The sequence below is a fragment of the Megalobrama amblycephala genome, linkage group LG18 (genome assembly GCF_018812025.1).
Source record: "Megalobrama amblycephala isolate DHTTF-2021 linkage group LG18, ASM1881202v1, whole genome shotgun sequence".
Taxonomy (NCBI): Eukaryota; Metazoa; Chordata; class Actinopteri; order Cypriniformes; family Xenocyprididae; genus Megalobrama; species Megalobrama amblycephala.
The window spans coordinates 22,301,425-22,325,239 of NC_063061.1; the positions used below are offsets into that span (position 1 = coordinate 22,301,425).

The 23,815-nt window shown below is 37.3% G+C and overlaps 1 protein-coding gene across 6 annotated transcripts in view; it reads right to left on the reverse strand.

Annotated features, from left to right (window-relative positions):
- Positions 1–7,546: 7,546 nt before the first annotated feature.
- The window catches only part of barhl1b (BarH-like homeobox 1b), a 43,794-nt gene continuing 27,525 nt past the window's right edge, over positions 7,547–23,815 (reverse strand). For 3 of the 6 annotated variants that reach the window (XM_048165338.1, XM_048165339.1, XM_048165337.1), the window contains exons 6-11: positions 21,543–23,454; positions 20,427–20,525; positions 17,991–18,111; positions 11,692–12,844; positions 9,947–10,169; positions 7,547–8,922 (exon numbers count right to left, since the gene is read on the reverse strand). In XM_048165338.1, coding sequence (XP_048021295.1) covers positions 8,628–8,922; positions 9,947–10,169; positions 11,692–12,145 — 972 coding nt within the window. In that variant the 5' untranslated portion in view covers positions 12,146–12,844; positions 17,991–18,111; positions 20,427–20,525; positions 21,543–23,454 and the 3' untranslated portion in view covers positions 7,547–8,627. Of the gene's footprint in view, positions 8,923–9,946; positions 10,170–11,691; positions 12,845–17,990; positions 18,112–18,766; positions 18,798–20,426; positions 20,526–21,542; positions 23,455–23,815 lie in introns of those variants that run through there. The other 3 variants (XM_048165340.1, XM_048165342.1, XM_048165341.1) reach the window with 3 other exon arrangements.

Here is a 23,815-nt window from a genome sequence, read left to right on the forward strand (position 1 = left end):
ACACTCTGATCTGGCAGACAATCGTCTGCAAATTCCCACATCTCTCTGATGTGTGTAAATATTTATAATATCAGGTTCTCTGATGATCAAATGTACGTTTGTTAATAGTAAACTCAAGCTAGAAGCTTTCCCCCTATTGTCAGACAGAATGTTACTGTTTTTTTCTTGCAACCATGCTTGACTTGTTGGAAAAGGGGAGTCATTGTCAGTGTTAGCTTGGCTAATCTGCTTTCCTTTCCATCTTTTTCTCTCCCAGTTGGTCAGGCACTCCATCATTTCCTCGTTAGCCCCTGGTCCCTGCCCTGGCCTGAAGTCATCGCTCAGTTAGGCAGCTGCCAGGCCAGCCCTTAGGGTCTCCAGTGGTGAGTGAGGAGTCAAGGGTTGGACACTGGATGTAGTGTCCATTCCTTCTACTCCCATGTCCAATTAGGAGCTATTTGAAACAAATAAAGAACCCTCACCGTGTCCTTGTGCACCACTTTTCTCCATAAAGCCCAGAGATTATCTTGGCCACTTTTTGGGTTGTAGGTTATGTAACTGAAAGTACTTTGCTATGAAATACATGCTTTTATTTATTTATTTATTTTTTGGGTAAAAGAAGTAAATGAATGGAAATAGACTCGAAAAGCAGATATAATGTCTGTGTGAGTCTTCCCTGTGGGCTTTCCCTCAGACTGCCACTGGCAGCCCTGCTAAAATCTCTGAGCAAGTATTAAACAACCCCAGACTTAACATCTTCATCACATCCTTTACTGAATTTCTGCCTTTTTTGCCTCATTTGTTGTCTTTATTTTTATTTTATTTTTCACACACACACACACACACACACACACACACACACACACACACACACACACATATATAGATAGTGCTCAGCGTAAATGAGTACACCCACTTTGAAAAGTAACATTTTAAACAATATCTCAATGAACACAAAAACAATTTCCAAAATGTTGACAAGACTAAGTTTAATATAACATCTGTTTAACTTATAACATGAAAGTAAGTAAGGTTAATAATATAACTTAGAGAACAAAATTTTCAGTTTTACTCAAATTAGGGTGATGCAAAAATGTACACCCCACTGAAAGTCTCTGGAGCAAAGCTAAATTTTAGAATACAAATGTCTAATTTAACAAGAATTCAACCACAGGTGAATCTTATTATTCATTACACAGGTGTCCAGCAGACAGTTGACTATAAAAGGGTGTTAAAACCCCTTCCCATTTCATGCTGTCAGCAATGGCACCACATGGAAGAGAAATGTCACAAGACCTGAGAAAGAAAACAATATAATAAGGAATACAAAGAAAAATGCATGGTGCCTACAGTGAAACATGGTGGTGGCAGTGTCCTTATGTGGGGCTGCATGAGAGCTGCTGGTGTCGGGGAGCTGCATTTCATTGATGGCGTCATGAATTCACAGATGTACTGGTCTATACTGAAAGAGAAGATGCTACCATCACTCCGTGACCTTGGTCGTCGTGCACTTTTCCAACATGACAATGATCCTCAACACACATCTAAGGCCACTGTTGGATTTCTGAAGAAGAACAGGGTGAACGTGATTCAGTGGCTCCTGATCGAACACCTATGGGGAATTCTGAAGAGACAAGTTGAGCATCACTCTCCATCCAGCATCCAGTCTCTAAAAGAGGTCATTCTTGAAGAATGGAAAAAGATAGATGTTGCAAAATGTTGCCAACTTGTTCATTCCATGCCTAGAAGATTTGGTGCTGTCATTAAAAATCATGGAGGCCATTCAAAGTACTAGATGTAGTAGTTTTTGTTGTGGGGTGTACTTATTTTTTGCATCACCCTAATTTGAGTAAAACTGAAAAATGTGTAATACAAGTTATATTATTAACCTTACTTTCATGTTATAAGTTAAACAGATGTTTTATAAATCATAGTCTTGTCAACATTTTGTAAATTGTTTTTGTGTTCATTGAGATATTGTTTAAAATGTTACTTTTCAAAGGGGGTGTACTCATTTACACTGAGCACTGTATGTATGTATATATATATATATATATGTCCTCCTGAGACGCAAGCATAAAGACTTTTGTTCACTGTAGTGGACATTATATTGTAGCAAATTTCTCTAATACCGTAGAGTACGTGTCACAGATAACTCCCTCTTCTTGGTCTTTAAAAATGACTGACATTGATTGAATGATCAAATTTAGCACTCTTATGGAAATATGATAATATTTGGTAATTATCATTTAAATCTAATTTTCAAATTGTTTGTTATAAATGAACATCTCAGGAAATTGTTATGGGGTTTCAAATTTGCTTTTAAGAAACAGGACATCAATTTCTTACGTCCACTTTAGTGGACACCAGGACTTCAGGCATTTTGGGAGACACAACAAGTGAATAGGGAAAGAAATTATACTTCAATTTCCTATGAAATATTATGAAAATGTTGCCAATTTTTACTCCCATAATTACACTTCTTTTTCCATTACATGTTGCTCCAAGAACACATACATATGCAAATTAGATAAAATGTATCGACGTATTATAGAATAGGAAAACCTGCTTATGGCCATTTTACACACATATCGCATAAACTAAAATAGTATATCAAATCATTATCTTTCATAACATAGTTGAGAATCATCTTTATACATTGTTTGTTTAAAGAAAATCCTGAAACCTAAAAATTGATTGGTGAATGAAAAAAAAAATCCATTGTTTTTGCCTTTTCATGTGTATTCATATCTTATTTTTTTAATAATGAAGTCCTGATGTCCACTACAGAGGACATAGCATAGCATATGAATAAAATATCTTTTTAAAAAAAAAAAAAAAAAAAATCCAAATTCCATTTGTTTCTTATACTCCAAACAATGTAATAACAATAATATTGTAATGTAATTACATTGAATTGTAATGACAATAATATTGTAATTTATATTTCATATAAATATAATATTTGTTACCTATCTATCTATCTATCTATCTATCTATCTATCTATCTATCAATAATTACCTAATTTTCTATGTATCTAATTATCTGTAATTATGTATGTATATAATTATCTAATTATGTCTATGCGTGTATTTTATTAAGCAATGATTTTGATATGTATCTAAAAAAGACACCAGCCATTCAAATTTCAAGTTCATCACCTTAGCAAGTGTCAATCTCACACTCCTTACAGCCGTATAAAAGACAGAAAACCCAAAACAAATAAAAACACATTGCCCACCCACCCCTCCCTTTGCCCCCTTCCCCCTCAGAAACCCAAAATGCATTCTCCTGCCAGGCTTCACACGGAAAGGTGTTAAAAATACATGTATACCCTTCCTCATCCTTTATTCATACCTATTCCTTCCTTTATGTTTATGAGACTCAGGGGCTCGCCGGGTCCACCGTTCTGACCCAGGGGTTCACAAAGGTTCTCCAGAAAGTTTCTTTTTCTCAAACCTAATCCACTTTAAATGAGCCCAAACGCAGAAGAACTACTTCATATGTACATACTGTATGTTGGAATTGTGACAGCATTGCAGTAGTGGAAATCCACAAGGCTTTATTAATAAAGAAACCAACAATGTTCATTATTAAACTTGCTATTTTTAATATTCTAGACATTTTTTGATAAAGGCCAGCAGAATGGCTTGTGCAATTGTACCAAGCTTTAATAAACTATTGTTTAGTTCTGCTATAAGTAAATAACAGTGATGTTTTTCTCCCAGCCATTGGGTGGCAGTATAGAGCATGGGGTTGATGGAAAGAGCTGTTGTTAGTGCCCTCTGCTAGGCCTGGGGGTGGATGTTGTTAGCGCTGTCTACATCCTCCAGGGTAGCGAACACTCCCATGGGACAGTTCTCCGCTTGTTCACTCATCTGTATGATAGAACAGTGCAAGCAGGGGGTTAGCGGTGGCCTCTACGACAGTCCACCCTTATTGATTAGATAATCAGCCTGTCACCTAATACCAGTGTTCTTTACATTGTCCCCTGCTGGGATGAACAGGACTGTTATTGCTGACAGCAGGGGATTCCTGCAACAAGCACCTTTTATGTCCACTATTCTTTTCCACGTGGACTATTCTGTGTTCTATCGCTCTTTCCTGCTTCTTTCTCTCCCGGACTATGGGAAGAGTGTTTTCATTATTTGCCAAGATTGGTATGTCAATCCTTTTGCCCCTGACCCAAGTTTAGAAATGCTCTGGGTTTTATTGGAGGAATGATTACTGAGTTCTCTTTCTACCTCACTCGGAGGCCTTTACACCTCCACCCTTCGTATACCTTCAGGCAAGGATTGGATTTGATACCCAGGACAGTACCTTGGGAACCACTCTCTGTCTACTTTCTGTCTCTTTCTATTGTTTCGCTCTACCCCCCGTTTCCTAAATGTGTCTGTGTGTGTTGCTTATTCAGATATTTTTTTTACGCTTTTTTGTTTCAACAGTTTTTCCAGCATGTCTCTGTGACCAACTAAGTTTACGCAGAGGACAAATGCGAGTAGGGTAACGCAGTGACAGTGTCCCAACCACCTTCCCCTGAGGGTCACGGGTGTCGTGACCCTGCAGCAGGTGCCACTGATCTCGTTGCCCAATCGCTGTCCCAGTTTCCCACATCTATTTCCACACCTGCACTATGATTATGTAGATTTCCCATAAAGTGCAATCATGATTACTATACATGATTACTATATATATATATATATATATATATATATATATATATATATATATTCTTTTTTTATTAAATAATAAATCATTTGAGTGAATGGAAATAAAATTTAAACACAAAGCTAATATTATTTTGGCTATACCTTTTCCATATTTCCATCTTACTAGCTACATTTCTAAATGTAAATGTCTTTTTTGAGGGAAGAGCTTTAGAGAGTTTTCCATCTAATTATATATATATATACTGTAAATAATATTTATTGTATCTCTGATTCAATAGATATATTTTTACCCTACCAATTTACCTGTTATTGCTATTATTAATTTTATTATTATAAATAATTACTAAATGTAAACACATAAGTTTTATATTTTACATTTAATTTAAATAAATATAAATTAAACAGGTTTGTTTTAATGTCCAGAATAGAAATACAGATGTTTCTCTTCCTTATATTAAATTTCATTTGACAAAGCTACGTGACAAAAAAAATGGCAATCGTCAAAAAACATGGGAAAAGACAGTCGCCCATATCACGATGCAAATTGCACTTTGATTGACTCTTAATTTCATCTGAAGGCTGTTTTGTTTGGTTTTTATTCTGAGTCAATGAGCTTAATCAGAGTCACTGATCCTGCGGCTCTAAGCTCTCCGTGTTGTGTTTTTGTTTGTCGGGAGATCAGCGAGACTCTATCCGCACTTCATTAACCCTGAGCCGGGGACAATCCTCGGTAAGAGCCGAGGGATTTACCACTATCCTTTCACATGCAAAAATCTCTGCGTCTATTAACAAGACGGAGGAGCTTTTCTTGCAATCAGCTGCGCACTTCGCAAGAATAACCCTTTTCATAAATATTGAGGGGGGTCATCAGCCTCTTTTGGATCATGTGCAGATCCATGTGATAATTTAAAAGTTTGATCTGAATTGATGTCTTTTTTTTCGTATGTGAGCTAAACATTTGTTGCGGCTTCGTATTGTTTATTGCAATTATTTTATTAACATTATTGACACTTTTTATTATATTTTTTTGCAAAATAAGCATGTCATTAAATTACTTTGAAAAAAATGATTTTGTTGCTTATGTCCCCACCTCAAAAACAAGCCATGATTTCGTGAGATGTTGTTAAGAATGTTTTCTCTCTGCTTTAGTGATTCATTGGGCAGGAGCCCCGCAGAATGACATGTGCTATGCGAAAGTTTGCTGCAGGAGCCCGACTGATCACACGTTATCGACGTTCAATTAAAAGCTATTAAGGTCTTTTGTCTGCTCGTTAATTTCCCATTCAGTCGCCCTGTCAGAGCAGTCCCTAAACCCTGAGCTTTATGGACCGGTCTCATGCTTGGGTTAAAGTCAGTCTAAGGCTCACTGAGGGGGGATGAAAGGGGGGTCCCGTCATGCCGCTGACCAGATGTCCCCTTGCTGATCCGAGCCGCAGTCAACACTGCCCGGTGACCAGCTGTTGGGAGCGTTTGGCAAAGAGCAGCGAACCAACACTCTCAAGAAAGGCTATATGGAAAGAATCCATTTCCAAATGGGATCATTTAGGGCACTTAAACAATTACACACTTAGGTGACCATTAATATTTCATCCACATATTGTTTATGAAAACTAAATGAAACGACACGGTGCAAAAAAGTCTGTCACTTTACTCTTGTAGACACAAGACAATGGAGGCTGACAAGTGTTGAGTGTGTGTGTGCGTGAGAGAGAACGAGATCCTGCACCCACAACCAATGACAGTCTCGCAGTATTTCCTTTTGTATCGTGCTGCCAATAAAATGAACATCGTTTTAAATTGTATTGAAACTGGCTTATATGATTCATGATCAAAATTATATTTAAAGTATGACCTATTAATGAGAGGTAGTGGCGTTAAACTTTAAAATATGAAGGTAGAATTAAGTTCTCTAAATCTCCAGGCGTTTCTGAAAGGTTATGGTGGTGAACGTTCACTTCCTTGGGTGCGACATTCTTATTAACTTTTTTGTAGGTTCGACAAATTAAATCCACGATGCTAACCAAATAGTGTGAGGTTTGAGCAAAATGTCTGACAGTCATGTTTAAAATTATTCAAACACATTTGCCAGTAATAGAGTTCTCGGAGCTCGAATTTTATGATATTGCAATCACTGGCGTTGTTTACGTTTATTTTCATAAGCAAACTTTTACTTTTCATTAAATTACTCTGTAGATACATTTTAAAAGCAATGACTTGAGGTAAGTGTAGCATAACTAATAAGCGTATTTTATTGGTTTACTTTTTTTGGTCTTAATCCTTTTTTTAGTGTTTCATGTTGAGACTTAGTCGTTTATAACTTTTAAAATTAAAACCTTATGACGGTTTTTGCTATTGAATAACAAGTCTTATTTTAACGACTCGTCTTAGCTCATTTATTTGAGCCCTCAAAATAAAAAAAAATATATTTATGAAATTATATAAATTATAATTTTGTGTTGGCCCACTTATTCCAGGTATTCATAATACGTAATATTTGATCGTGGAATTACTGAAAGATGGCTCCTGAAATCATTCAGATAGTTAAATGCAAAATAAGAATGATTATATACATTTGTGAAAAGGTCAAATCAGCTCTTTTTTAATTTCACGTATACGTGAACGTCAAATTGACTTCATTGGTCGCAGATATTATCACATTTTAAGTTCAAAATGACATTGTTTTCAAGTTCTTGTTGCAAAGTACAGAGGTAACGTTAGCGATATAATTTTTCTTAATTCATACTTTTTTTATGTGGCAGTGTTCAGGCACGCGCATTATGCACCGGCATACCTTTTATATTGGCTGTTGGTTTAGTGTAATTGAATTGTCTGTGAGAACACGAGTGTGTATTTAACCAGTATTTGTATAGGCTACCTCCACATTCTCAGTCAGTGGTAAATTAATGAAAGATCTTTATTAGCACATTTATAAAAGTAATTCTCCTTGCTTGAAGACCACCCTCCCCCGCACATCCAGCAGTTTTAAGAGTTTTCCAGAAGTTCACACCGCTAACACACGGGGGCACGAACGAAAATCATTTGGAATTACGAGAATCATTACTTCACAAATCATAATTCTCAATATACAGCTTCACCAGAAAGAATGACAAGATATTTCAACGGCTTTTTACAGAGTTATTGCACAACGCCTGGGCGAACACTTCGTCATTTCCTTGACCAGGACTTGGCGTTTTCCCATCAACATCAAAGTGATACTGCTGGCAGTTGCGCAGGAATACAGAAACGAAAAAAGCAGCACAAAAATAATCGATTGATAATCGATTAATAATCCATCTCGTCCAATCCACCTGCTTGTTCTGTTTAGGTATGGAACTCCGGATAGCATTTAACTGTTTGTCAAATAGAAAAGTGACACTTCTTTTTCGTTTTTGATTTCTAATGTGCTGCTCACGTCAATCTCACCTGTTCACGTAAGGCTTGGAAATATGATACAAAAAGAGAAAATTTGAGATTTGTCTTTTAACATAAAACAAAATATTCTTATTTACACTTCTTTACCTTTGTACATTTTAGAGGGTCACTACAAAACCCACGATTTATTAACTTGTGACCTGGATTTGATCTCAGGATAATTAAATATGAATCTACCATTTAAATATTCTTTGCGTCAGGGATTCACCAACAATTCACATTTGTAATATTGGCTAGATAAAGTAATAATAATTTGTGAAACGAAGTGTCCCTGTAGAATCATGTCCCGCTATTATTGCGTATTTGTTTTCTCCAGATTTAACCTTTAGGGTAAACAAACAATATAAACATATAAGTAAAAAAAAAAAACATAACGAAAATAAATAATTAAATAAAGTTGAAAAAATGTCTCTAACCACTTTTTGTGTCTCAGCTTGTTTTTGTGGCTTCGTAATATATCTCGAATATTTTGTCACCAATAAAATTGTTCTTTGATGGTGGAGTTCAAAGCTGCCATGTATTGCAACGAGTCCGAATCGCGCCGTTCATCGCGGTGGCGTTGGTCTGGGTAGCACACCGGAGAGGGGGGGCAGAGGCGGCGGCGGCTCGTTGGCGCCCTGGAGACCGTGCAGAAGAATCCGGGGAACGAGAGGACGCTGCAGCGCCGGCGGGGGCGCCGAAGGTCCCCTGTATAAGTAGAGCGCTGCTCCAGGGTCCAGATTCGACACCAGGCTTTGAGGGTAGAAATAAGGCGAGGGGAACATCCTTTGCAGCGCAGAATAATTTCCAGCCTCCGCTAACAATTCCAGTCCGACCGCCGTTTGTCTCTTCCACTTCGTTCTTTTTTTTTTTTTTTTTTCAAGAGGAAAGAGAATAATGTTAGTATAGGAAAAACAAAATCGAAATTATTCAATGACTAGTGTTTTATGTATATATACTATTCCCAAGCGAAACCTAAAACCCAGAGTTCAGAGAAATAAAAACTGAATCCTCTGTGACTGATCTCCTATTTAAGTATATGTATGAATATGAATTTTAAAAACACAATTCAACGTTAAGGATAGAAAGGAGAAAAACAGAAAACTGTTAGAGCTTTGTCTTTTACATATAAAAGGTTGATAAAAGTGAAATTAGATTATATGCCTCTTCATATGAGGGTCATGAGTCTGCTGAGAGTTATGGGAAAGTTTCTTAAAGTATTTTGGCATTTAATTCACATTATTTGTGTAACTAATAACAACATATAAGGTAAAAGCAGGCATCGAATGGCGCCGACATTCTAGAAGGTTAATTAGATTTAACAGTATTTAGTCATTTTATTTGCATCATGCATGGTTAAAAAATTGTATATTTCAAATCTGGACAGAATTAGATGATGCGAATAGAATGGAAAAATGTGCAAATAAACCACTTGTAGAAGTACGGTATTTCTATTGATGTATTTTGATTGTTGCTACTGTGATTTTCTTCTCCTCTTTTTTCGAATTTTATTTTTATTCCATTTTGTAGTTCTTACTAAAGCTATAAAATAAGAATGATGTGGCTGTTAGAGCCTCTTTAAACATTGAAAAGTTGAATATTTGATTATATTTAAATGTTAAAAAAGAGGATATTAATTCTGCAGCATTTCCTTTAGTTTTAGTGGAGCAAAACTGATGCAACGACGTCACCTGACATGTATTATAATTTTTGGCAGGAGACTCCACAATCAAAGGGAAAATAATATGACAGGCCTATATACCCAAGAAGCACATTTGATCTTAATATAGTAAAAATAATTAACTAGACAATTTAATTTCTGCGGCTTTATTTTTAATGTTGCTGGGCTACATTTAATTCTGTTTCCAGCTGACCACATGCTCACCTCCTGTTCTGGTACCAGGTTTTGACCTGCGTGTCGGTCAGGTTGAGAGATGCTGCCAGCTCCATTCTGTCCTGCACGCTCAGGTACTTCTGACGCTCAAAACTGCGCTCCAGCTGGGCGAGCTGATGGTCAGTGAAGGCGGTCCGCGCTTTCCGTGGCTTCTTCAGGCGAACCTGCGGGCTGTCTCTGCTGCTCGAGATCTCCCTGTCGCCCTCCTCTTTCACTGAAACATCACATAAAACGGAAGGGCACTGATTAAGCCACTTTAACACGAGTTAGTTAGCCAGCCCATGTGTTTCAAATACCCTACTTTGGCAAGTAGTTATGGTGTCAAAGGTTTAAATCCTTGATGGTCTCGCGCGTGCAGTTTTCAGATTTTATTTTCAGAACTTGAATACACGAGGTTGTGATTATTAATTCACCCCTATCTCCCTATCTAAACCAAACTCTTTTCTCTCTGAACCCAGAAAGAGAGGGACACGACGCGAGAGACCTTGCCAGTCGAGTAGTTGAGTCGTCTCTCAAGGAGCACAATAATCCGGCTAATTGAGCCACAAGGGATGGAAACCTTTCAACCGAGACCGGAGAAACTTCACAGGGACGGGGATAAGAGCGAAATAAAGAGCGGACCGACCCCGTGCGTTACAAATCTGATTAGCACTGGGACAAATTGCATCAAATCCTTGAAATATAAGGGGAAGAAAGGCAAAAATCAAAGCGGCGCACACACTCTTTACAAGCGCTCTGGAGATGGAATGGCTTTGATTTGGAGAGCATTAATTTTGATCACCGCGCCTATAGACTTGCCAAGCTAATAATTTCATGATGTGAGAGTAGAATATATATTTAGAATCATAGCTGAAGGTAGGCGAATAGATGAGACCATCATGCCCTACTTCCACTAAAAGTGCAAGATTGTGAAAACACTTTTACAAAAGTATGAGAATCAATAACGACATCAGAAGTCAGTAGGCCAAATACATGAACACCAATAAACACGTGCATATTCTAATATTCATATAACATAATAAATATAATATTAAGACGATAATATTCTTTGTAATAGTAATGATAATAAATAGTAGCCTAATAAAAAAAAAGGCACATTTTTACATTTATCAATACTGGCCTTTGTGTTTGCATCATGGAATCAACCTAATGATAGGCTATATGTCACAGGAAACGGTCTTTTACTCTGTTTTTTCCTCAGATGTAATTTCACCTGGACAAATCCTTAATGAATCTTGCTGATGATGTGTCTTCGTTCAACTTCCTTTTCCCTGAACCTAGCTTTAAACTAATAAGCACGATGAATGTACAATACACTTACAAACAGCGAATAACCACGTAAACAAAAATTAACTATATTTCATGCACCGAAGCCACAGAAAATATTTTGGTACTATGCATTAATTTCAGTAAATATATTTTACGATTATTAGGATAGTTGCTTGTAAAATGTTTTTATTTTTTTATTTTTTTATTACTATTATAAAAGGATCTATCATCTATCAATCATATAATGTACACTTTTATAGCAACACTGGCTATAAATGAACGAATGATAAGAATCATGAAAATTCTTTTTATTTCTATCCCCCAATTATTTTAAAAACATAGCCAAGGATATTCATCAAGCCAGCCTGCTTGGACTCAATGCTATATATAAATGTGTCAAGTTATAGTTCATGTGCTCTCATTTTAAAACACCATTAAAAACAAGCTGTTATTTTTTTTTTTTTTACCTTTGTATTCACTGTCTGACGATGAGTTACTGTGGATCTTTTCAATGAAGTCGTCTGCGATTTTAGATGCCAGTCTCCCCGTCTCCTGTGTCGGCTGACCGTTACTGGAGTAAGGGGCACACGCCGCTAAGGGTTTACAGTCAGCCAGAATATCTCTTATTAAGAAGGATGAAGTGACAGTCCGAGGTTGAGATCCAGCAGAGATCGGGCCGTGCTGTAAATGGGACGCGAGCCCGAGCGGATGACCCTGTCTCTGCGCCGCATCCTCACCGCACTCCCGCCTCGGAGACGGAGGAGAAGAACAACCGCTCTCTAAGTCTGACCTGGGGCTGAACTCCAGCGGGGACCGGCATTCCCCTACCAAACTGTCCCCCTTCGCGATAACCGGGCTTCCTGGCCTGTGGGATAGCAGGGAGTCGATTCCAAAACTGGAGCCGTTGGTGGACGCTTCCATCTCCACACTGCTGCTTGCGTGAAGCTTTCTGTTCAGATTATCATCTGTATTCAGCCAAGTTCTGCGTGAATGGCGCTCGATTTAACAGCGATCTATCCAGGAGGAAAATCCAAAGCAGAATCGGAATCGGAAATGAGAAATATTCATCCCCTGTCTGGGAAAAAAAAAAAACTTTCTTCTTCCTTGAGGACTTTTAGTTTAAGTTTAAAAAGAAAAAGGAGGTTTCTTGAAGAGGTTCTGTATGAAGTAGATACACAGACCCTGCCTCCAATTTTTTTTTTCTTTAGCTCCTCACTCACTCTTCAAAAAAAAATCGATACAGCCTAAATATACTCTAGGCTGGCAAATTTAATTAATTTTTTCCCAATCCCGGTATTTTTCGAAGACGCGAGACGCATCGATGGTAGCTTTGAATTATTTATGAAATTATTTCAAAAAGCTGTTCTGAAGTAACAGTGTTAGTGTAAAACCACAAGGTAGCCTACTTAGCGGGCGCGCGCATTTCAGCACCACGGACAGAAGCAAAGCGGCAGCAACTCGAGCCTCGCGCCTATGGAGCAGCTGCAATTTTCATCAGTTCAAAGGTAGTTCGCTGTGGCGAGAAGCAGAGTTGAATCCGGATGGAAAAGGCAAGTGCATTCTGTGCCAGCGCAGGTGATGCAATGCGAAATGGTTGGACGGTAGAGCGCAGAAAGAATGCTGTGAGAAGACAGAAGCACAAATGAGGTAATGCAGGTTAAATACACACATTGGGGAACGGAAAGTCGGATAAAGCCTAACAAATGAACTTGTGCACAACTCAGTGGCTAGGTTTTTAAGGGCACCCCTTCCACGTGAGTCCCCAGCGACTCGCTTCCATTGGTTAGGAGGTGTTTTGGGGTGTTGACTGGCTCGCTAAGATGAAACCGGACCCCCCCACGCCCAATAAACCCCTCCCCACAGGTCGCCCACTTTGATTAAAAGAGACACTGAATTCATTAGGAGACTGGGATCCAACTGTTTACAGGCAATTTTCAACACTGTTTGCTTTCATTACATCATTGATGAGCCTTATAATGGGGTTATTATGAGGAGTGGGGAGGTCCTTTCTCTCCTCCTCATAGCGCGTTGAGTCACGTCTTCTTGACCTCTTTTTCACAATTTCTCATTTTTCTTATTTAATTCCCTGATAGCTTCTAACGTTGATGTATTTAATTCTAATTTCAATATTTTAAGACACTTCTTATGTAAGATTCTGGCCTGAAGGCATTTATATAGTAGCCTAAATACACCATTAAATTCCACACAAAAATATACTTTTACTATAACAAACATGTTTTCAGTTTCTGTATTAAACCCATTTTATATTTTTGAAAGACTTAAATTATCATTTGATTGGTGTAAGCAGGATGTAATAATAATAAAAAAAATCTCATTAAAAAGCTGAAAAAAGTAAACAGAAAATGTTGGCATATGAAGTTTTGCAGAAATAAATAAGCAGCGAAGCAATACTATAATGTTTTAATATATAAATCATTACCAATATTTGACATTTTAAATATTTGTCCCCCAAATCAAAGTTAGTGTGGAATAACCAACATGCAGGAAGCCATTTTGGTGTCATGTGACATGACAATCATAAAACAAAATCCTCATGACTGCGTTTTAATTATTAAAGTTTTAATAATTTCATTAATTTTTTACATATATATTTTATTCTGGTCAAATTGGTTAAATTATTGCTATTTGTAATGCAAAACTGCATAATATACCTAGATAATATTTTAAAAAAATGTTTATAAAAATAATGAGCATGTTGTTTACACTCAAGTGTATTGAAGAAGTATTTTAGTAGCCTATTTTTTACACACTTGATACATATATTATCTGCTTATATAATTTGATACTTTCATCTGAACTCTTTTCTTGTGTTTAAATTGGGTAAAACTGACAACAAAACAATCGAAACAACAACACACCTAGTAATAATGACTGCTGATGTACAAATAAATAAATAAACCACCAATATAGGCTACTAATAAGCCACTACTATTGGCAGTGCATTAATCGTCAAGATCAAAATACAAGTTGTATTTGTGCTTTAATACCCTAACACAGGGCAGTCTGTTGCATTGTCGCTTGATACGTTAGTGTTCTTTTCTTTTTCCAATGCACAAAACGCGATTATCGAACAACCATGTCGTTTAGTTCATAACAAGTATCTAATGGTAATGTATGCAATGTTAATGAGCAATAATGAGGGCGACTGCTCTTTCTGAAAGCCCAGCGTGACACAAAACTCTAACATGCATGAAAAACTATTGTTCTGCCTTTCACGTCTTTTTCTCAAACAGTTAGCCCCTCGTGTTTTTCGACAGGTCGCAATAATCGAGCCCCCCATCAGAACAGCAGATTGGAAGCGCTATTCGGCCGCAGACAACGGCAGGTTAGTGAATCCGCTCTCCGCTCCCAAGGGGTGTCAACGCGGCTGCAAGCTGTCACAATGAGGCGGGGTGCAAGCGAGCTCACTTTAGTTAGAGACTCGTATAAGGATGCCCACTGCGTGTGATGGGGATTTTTCTTTTCTTTTTTTTTTTATAGTCTCTGTGGCAGGCCATGACAGGAGTTATCTAGCCTATCTGTGGTGTTTCGGGCTTTATTTGTTAGATAAATGAAATTCAGACCTCTTAGTAAAGAGACAACAGGTGCGCTAAAACTTGATTTTTTAATTAAAAGGTCAAATAGAAACGAATCTTTATCTTTTATCAGTCATTCAACCAATATAGATAAAGTGCTTAATGGCTGCCTTAGTATGGCTTCTGCTTTGCACTGGTTTTCCTTCATTTTTCCAAACAGTCAAAAACCTTGAATAGCTCAAAATCTCTTTTCATTTAAAGCACACACTACCTTTGGTATTATGGCATGGGATTTAGTTGCTTTTTTTAATTATTATTATTTTTTTCATGTTATTAAATTCATTTAATAAAAAATAAAAGAGGAAAAAAAGACTCAAAATATTTTATGTATCCATGTGGCAATATTCCAGTAAGTTTGTTTAATAAGTAAAAGCTATAAATATTAAGGAAAACTTAATGAGTGGTTTATCTATGAGCTTATATGCTCAAGGAGCAATATATATATCATACATACTCACACACACACACACACACACACACACACATATATTATATATATATATATATATATATATATATATATATATATATATATATATATATATATATATATCATACATACATATACATACACACACACACACACACACACACATATATATATATATATATATATATATATATATATATATATATAAAATCAGTGTGGCAATTTAAGGAACCTAATTATGAACAATCTTTTATGAACCTTTTATGACTTCTTTTATGACTTATAACATTAATGGAGCTTTAGTGATTGACTTTGGCTAGTGATTTTCTTTTTCTTTTTTGCATATAATTAAATTCATTAAATTAAAAAAAGACTCCAAATGTTTTATGTATCCATGTGGCAATATACCAGTAAATCTGTTTAATAAGTAAAAGCTATAAATATTAAGCAAAACTTAATGAGTGATGAATTTATCTATGAGCTCATTTGCTCAAGGAACAATTTTGCATGTATATATATATATATACACACACAATCTTTTATGAACCTTTTATGACCTTTTTATGACTTATAACATTGATGAAGCTTTAGTGATTGACTTTGGCCACTTTCAAAGAAATCCTGGAATCCTGTAAACCCAAATATGTCTCACAAGTTGGACAGTTTGTTGAATGAACAATTCATATAGAGGACAGAAAATGCGGAACCTGACACCTCAAATGGAGATGCACAGAAACGCCCTCTAAAAATCTTTCACTCAAACACTTGTATTTAACGTACATCCTCTGATTGTTTGAAGATTTGAGGAAGAGGCAGAAGAGATGAGTGGCAAGAGGCTTCAAAGACGTTTGATCTTGCCTTACCTCGGGTGAAAACAATGTTTTGAATTTCATTTATTTATTCTGTTCCATGTTTGTTAAATATATACTTGGATATGTTCAGGAAAATGGTACGTCGTTCCTGGATAAACTTTGGCATCGCTGTCATTTTGAAACATTGAGTAAAACATTCCTTGTGATAGAAAAAAAAAAGACGTGTAAAAGGAAAGAAATGTTGACTTCAGTCAACAAACAAACATTGTACGGAAAAAAACGGGCACACCCTGGACCAGTCAGCGATGCAAATGATGCACCTTAAAGCCATCAGGTGTGAGATTTGACAGAAAATAATGAGAACCGCTGAATCTTTTATAAGGTTAACACTCACATTTCCCAGTCAGCTGTCACACAAGAAAGACTTTAGCGCATTCACGCTGGAGAAATATACCTTTATTGGCTCATTAAAGCTGACAGGGGGCTCGGGACCGCCAGCACTCAGGCTCGGGACCGCCGGTGCGCCACCCCGTTTTGTGTCAGTAATTTGCAGAGGAGATATACCTACCTTGAAAAAAAAAAACGAAGGGGAAAATTATGAAGGGAGCAAGAATGAGAGAGCGAAATGGCAGAAGCCGGTAGGGCGAGTGCCGAAAGATGGGGGTGCCAGAGAGTGGGGCGGGGGGGTGGTTTAAGGAAGGGCCTTGGGGGAGGGTGGAAAGATCGCTAGCACGCCAGGAGTCTGATTCTCTCCTAATTGGAAGCATTGGGCATTGTCAACTGAGGATTTTCAGTCGCTCACTGACAGGTAGAGTCGTCAGGATGATAGCCCACTTGTCAGCGCAAAACACCAATAAAAACAAACCACTTTTGATTTAATTGGAGGCCTAGCCGTAGTGGGCTAGGACTGAACGGGTTGGGGGTTGTGGATCGCTTCAGGGAAAAACCGGTGTGTGCGAGTGTGTGTATCGAAGGGATGTTTGACAAAGAAATCATCACTTTGTGTAAAACCACCCGGAGCAGTGGCTCACATCGTCGGACAGAGGAGAGCAGGTCGTCGTTATTCCACGTGTGTGTGTGTGTGTGTGTGCGGGTGGTCACTTCCCATGGTGCTGAGGTTACAGGAAACACAGAGTTTGATTTGGTCTCTAGAGGCCCAAAGGCTGTTCAGCACTCATCACTTCGAGTGTTTCTTCTCAAAAATGCACGCTCAGAGAGATATTGATATGGTGATACCTCAGAGAATGAAGCAGAAGAAGAGCTGACCCTACCTGACTTCTGCTACAACCACCTCACCAAGTACAAAAAAACCCTTTCTGCCTCTCATCTCTGCAGGTGGAATCACATTCTACACCACCAAACTGAAATCACTGTATTCAGCAAACTGATTTTTCTTCATGTGAAAATGCTGTATTTGTTTGCTATGCAAGGTATAAACAAACAACTGGATATTTCGAGCGGTGAGTTGTTACTTTCAGTGGAGCATATGTTGTTAATTTTGAAACAAATAGATTAGAGAGTATGGAAAAAGCTGAGCTTTGTTGGTGAGTGAGCTTTCAAAAAATCACTTTAAAATGTAAAACTATATGCTGCAGGGGCATAAACACATCCACTGGTGCTCATTGGATACACGAGAGGTAAATATCAGATGAAACAACAAATTATTCCAAGGCACTCATACTGGACTAAGTCATTAAAACATAAAAAATGTTGATCAATGCATTTCTGCTTGACACAGCCTTCTTCAGGATGCACATCGGTTGTGCACACAAGCATTCTTTAACGCGTTAATCAATGCTTTTAATATTTTAATGACTTAGCCCAGTTTATTAAAGGCTTTTTACACTCAACCATGTGAGTGCCTTGGAATATTTTGTTGTTTCATCTAAAAAACTCAACTAGTTAAGACCAAGAAAAGAACTACTTACAAATTGCACATAATCTCAAGCTGATGACTCCTGACTTCTCTCACTCACTATCCTCCCTCCATGTCCAAGTTCATCAACAGCTCAGTGATTTATAACTCTTGACAGACTTCAAGGATGACATCTGCTAAGAAGGAGAGAGAAATTGTGGTGAGGAGCCAACAAAGAGGCAGAGCAGCATGTCGGCTATACATCATCTTGGTGCCATCTATAGATTCAAAATATACTTTTTCACAAATGATTATCATATATGTCTTCTAAACAATCTCGTAACAATTAAAACTCATTTTCATTGCATCAGAATAATAATAAGAAAATAAATAAATAAATAAATGTACACAACCATTCAAAAATTTGAGGTCAGTAAGACCTCAAGAAAAAAGTAATAAATAATACTTTTAACACTTTAGTAAAAAAAAAAAATACTTTTATTTAGCATGAATGCATTAAATTGATCAAAAGTGTCAGTAAAGACATTTATAATGTTACAAAAGATTTCTATTTCAAAACAATGCTGTTCTTTTTCAACAGTGATAATAATAAGAAATATTTCTTGAGCAGCAAATCATCATATTAGAATGATTTCTGAAGGATCATGTGACAATGAAGACTGGAGTAATGATGTTGAAAATTCAGCTTTTATCATGACATGATTAAATTACAATTTGATATATTAAAATAGAAAACTGTTATTTTATGTAGAATAGTCTATAAATACTGCATTCTGCATTAAATGATTAGTTCATGTCAGAATTAAAATTTCCTGATAATTTACTCACCCCCATGTCATCCAAGTTCATGTCTTTCTTCAGTCTTCAACAGGGTTCAACGGGTTGAAGGTCCAAATTGTTGTTTCAATGTGGCTTCAAAGGGCTCTATATGATCCCAGCCGAGGAATAAGGGTCTTATCTAGCAAAAAATCTACAAAAAAAAAAAAAAAAAAAGAACATTATATACTTTTTAACCACAAATGCACTGACTCTGCAATCCGCCACGCATCACGCAATCACGTTGGAAAGGTCACGCATGACGTAGTGAGAAATATCAAGCAAGTGTTTACAAAGCGAACATGCAAAGACTAAGTCAAATGGCCTTTACTAAAAAAAAGGTAAAACAACGATGTTGGACGATTTTGAAGTTGGAGGAGAAAATGAGATTTTTCGCCTTACCGCGGTTCTTCCCTCTACATCACACGTGACCTTTTCTAACATGATTACATAATGCGTTTGTGTTAAAAAGTATCTAATTTTCTCTTTTCTTAGAAAATGAACTATTGTTTCGCTAGATAAGACTCTTATTCCTCATCTGGGATCGTGTAGAGCACTTTGAAACTGCATTGAAACTGCAATTTGGACCTTCAACCCGTTGTACCCTGGTGAAGTCCACTATATGTAGAAAAATCCTGGAATGTTTTCCTCAAAAACCTTAACTTCTTTTCAACTGAAGAAAGAAAGACATAAACATCTTGGATGACATGGGGGTAAGTACATTTTAATTCTGAAGTGAAGTAATCCTTTAAGCCAATTAGCATTAACTTGTTGCTTTTTCCTCTGAAAAAATAATCACAATCACTTATAATCGCTATGCCTCTTTGCCATTGTGGCCAGTTATTTTTTAAGGCCAAGTAAATGTAGAGTAGGGACAGAGCCAAGGTGGTTTTTCATTAAGGGTTCAGAGTTCAATGTTAGACCATTGCACAGCCATTACAGAATAATGGGGTGGGTGGGCATTGCTGTGCCTGGTGGTCCCATCCAGCTGCCACTGGGAGACACACACAAGCTGTTGGACAGAGGTAAAGATGCCCCATATACCCCGGCCTCCAGGGGGTGTCAGAGTGCACTGCCCCTCATCCTTATCCCCTCTGTCAGGGCATTTGGGAGGGTTTTCACAAGTTGATAAATCATTGTTAAATGTTATTATGAAGCCATTGGGGAAACTGGCAGGAAACAGGAGTGACATAGGGAATGTAGGCGTTCTTGAAGGTGGTCTGGTCAGCCTGCCAAAGACACAGGGAAGTGGTCGGAGTGAGTGCAGACCTATTTTACATTTATATGGAGCTCATTCCCAGTCAGCATTGTGGTGCATAATTGTGACTTTGACAATCTCTCGGTCATTGAACATGACACATGTTCATGAAGATGACATGATGGTTGTACGAATGGCCTGTCTTGTTATCATAATGATGTATTTTGGTACTAATGCACACATGTACACGTGCAGTGAATCATCCACATGCCAAAGTCCTCAAATTTAATCTGGTTTATATCTTATCCGATGTGCAGGTAATATGCGAGGTCAGAACGTCATAATTATCACACCTGTCATTGTTGGGACTGGTTTCCAGAGCCCCCCTCACCAGTACACCCACCCCCTACCGTGACTTTTATTGCTTCATTAGTGAACGCCACATGTTTTAGAGCTCAATCGCCTTTCACTCACCAAGCAGAGATGATCACTGTGATCTACAGGGTGGGAACAGAGACCATAAAGGAGCACCCGGAGTCTCTCCTCAGCAGCATCCAAGATCAGCTTCTTTATCTTGAAAGAAATAAAATCACTCAATTAAAATTAGATTGCTGATTAATATATAATAGCAAATGTAAATCAGATCAGCTAAATGTGCTACATTAATTTATAATTTTAAAGTTTCACTCTATTAATTTTAACTTAATTATTTTACATAATTAAGTTTAAATATATTTGATATAATATTAAAATTTATAATACTCTCTCTCTCTCTCTATATATATATATATATATATATAACTTATAATGAATATCATACATTCTAATATTATATATGCTTAAAATTATTGTTATAAGAAAATGTTATAAATCTGCCTGGAAAAGGACATGTGTCTATATCGTCCTAATGCATGGTGAGGAAGAGAGTTTGAGTGACCAAAGACTCTCCGAGGATCACAGCTGGAGAATTGCAGAAAATTGTTGAGTGTCAGATAGTCTAAAAAAATGGTCAAACAGCACCAACATCGCCACATGTTGTTTGGGAGGATTTTAAGGAAAAAAAAAAGAAAAAGAAAAAAAAATCAAGAAAAGAAAATGCTCTCATCCAAAAACAAACTCCAGAATATTAATTTGTCAGACACTACAGGAACTTCAAACAGGACTGGGTTTTATGGTCAGATGGAACTAAAAATGAGCTTTTTAGCAGCAAACCCACCAGATGGGTTTGGTGCACACATGGGTAAAAAGTACCCTGTGTGTACAATGATATATACTGCTGTAACCTTTTACATCTTTAATATTGTGATCCTATTTTCTGTCAGAAGTTCTGGACATCTTGTTCAGACACATGGGATCATGTATTCTAGCAAATACCAACAGATAAAAAATTAAAACCTGACTGACCCTGCTAGGTCCCTTATAATGGGCATTGGCTGGATCTTCCATCAGGACAATGATCCAAAATAAACATCAAAATCAAAACAAAAATGGGTCAATGAACACAAAACCAAGCTTCTGCCATGGCCGTCCCAGTCCCCTGACCTGAACCATATAGAAAATGAGTGGGGTGAACAGAAGAGGAGCACTAACATGGAGCTGGGAATCTGAAGGTTCTGGAGAGATTCTATATGAAGGAATGGTCTCTGATCTCTTGTCAGGTGTTCTCCAAACTCATCAGGCATTATAGAAGAAGACTCAGAGCTGTTATCTTAGGAAAAGGAGGCTGCAAAAAATATTGAATAAAAGGGCATGATTAATTGTGGCCATTGTGTATTAGAGAAAAACATTTATTTCATAATGAGATTTTCCGCCCATTTTAAATTCTTATTCTCCAATGAAAGGTTATATTTTTGTAAACTTTTAAAATAAAAGATCAAAAAGATTTAGTTTCATTTATTTTCAGTGCTGATTTATTTTCATAGCCTTCTTTCATCGTATTTACCAAGGGTATGAATAATTTTGCACGCACACACACATACATATATATATTTTTTTGACTTCCTACTAAAAAGTTCAATATTTTTTATCCTAAAAATATTGTACAGGTTCTACAAACACATTAAGCATAATAATAAATGTGTCTTAAACAAATAAGCATATTAGAATTATTTCTGAAGGATCATGTGACACTGAAGACTGGAGTAATGACTAGGCCTACTAAAAATTCAGCTTTTCCATCACAGGAATAAATCATAAAATATGATTTTAGCTGCTAAAAACATAGAAACCATTCTTTAAAAGGATACATACATATACATACAAGATACAATATGAAGCAAAAAAAAAAAAAAGATATAATTTATAGATTTAGATCAGTAATATGCATGACACACAAAAACAACAATTTAAACAATCTTAATTATTCCTCATTTTTGTATTTGTACAACAATTTAAAGTAACAGACTGTCAACGGGGTGAAACATAACTGCTTTTCCGAACTGTACAGGTATGTGGATTTTCACACACTCTATATGTGTGTGTGCATACATGTGAAAGAAAAAACGTGAGACAGAGGTAGAGGGGTGTGGGGTGCTGAGAATAAGACCCCAGCAAATGCTCATTAGAGTTGACCTTGGCACCAGGAGCATGCGTTTGATGGATCGGGTACAGGGCCAAACAAGCCCCCGGGGAGCCATGATCTTATCTCTTATTGTACACACACCTCCCTCCTACTGACCCTATCCCTGAGCACTCGCACTGCTCTCCTCTCCACGCATCACAGGCAGAATAAATCTGTGCTTGACAGAGAGAGGGAAACAGTGTCAAGGCATGGAGGGGAAAAGAAGATGGAGGCGAGACAGAGAGAAAAACACACAGAGGCCCTAAAAAAACCAATAGCTCGCTGAGGTGTCATTAACCACACAAGTCAGCTGTACTTCTTCAGTCGAGACGTTGCTTCCCTGAGCCGAGGAGATGGTAGGCCGCAAGACGGGGATTGGGAAGAGGGCGGAGGAGAATTGAGGAACAGAGCAAAATATGGAGATCAGTCTAGTGGAGAAAGAGCTGATGAGTCTTCATTGCAATGAGTCTTTAGTCCTGTGGGATATAAAGGGAAGTTTGTTCCCAGAGCTTCAGCCATCCCTCTGTTCTTCCTCTCGTCGCAGCGCTCAAAATCTTCCCCTGTAACTTGTAGGCAGGGGACAGGCATGAGGCAATCAATACCTGCAGGAAGGTAAAATCTAGCAACCACTATTCACATGGGCTTCTCCCACAGCCACTCACAGAGATCTTTTATTCCTTTTTACTGTACCTGAAAGAGATGGAGCTCCTAAGGGTTTCTGATGGAACAGGAGAGGAAAACGACTCTTTTAAGCATTTTACCTCAGATGAGCCACAACCTGAGAGCGTGAGCTTAAAAAAAAAAAAAAAAACAAGTAATGGTCTGTGGTGGACTGCTGAGACCGGAATGGAAGAGGAGGCTTATGATGGCTATAAGCATTCATAACATGATGTTATGGAACACAAAAGTGCTTTCAGTGCTTCCTGTTGAAAGTGGATTCTCCTGAAAAACAAAGTTCGATACTATTATCTTCAAAAAGCACTGTAAAGTGATTTAGAAGTTCATTTTAAGCATACTACCATTCAAAAGTTTTTTTGAAAGTAATACTTTTAATACTTTTATTCAACAAGGAGGCATTATATTGATCAAAAGTAAGTAGATACATTTATAATGTTATAAAATATTTCATATGTCAAATACAAATAAATGTGGGGAAAAAGTATCATCGTTTCCACAAAAATATTAAGCAGCACTCTTTACACCACTGATGATCAGAAATATTTCTTAAAGGGTTAGTTCACCCAATAATGAAAATTCTGTCATTACTCACCCTCATGTCGTTCTACACCCGTAGGACCTTCAT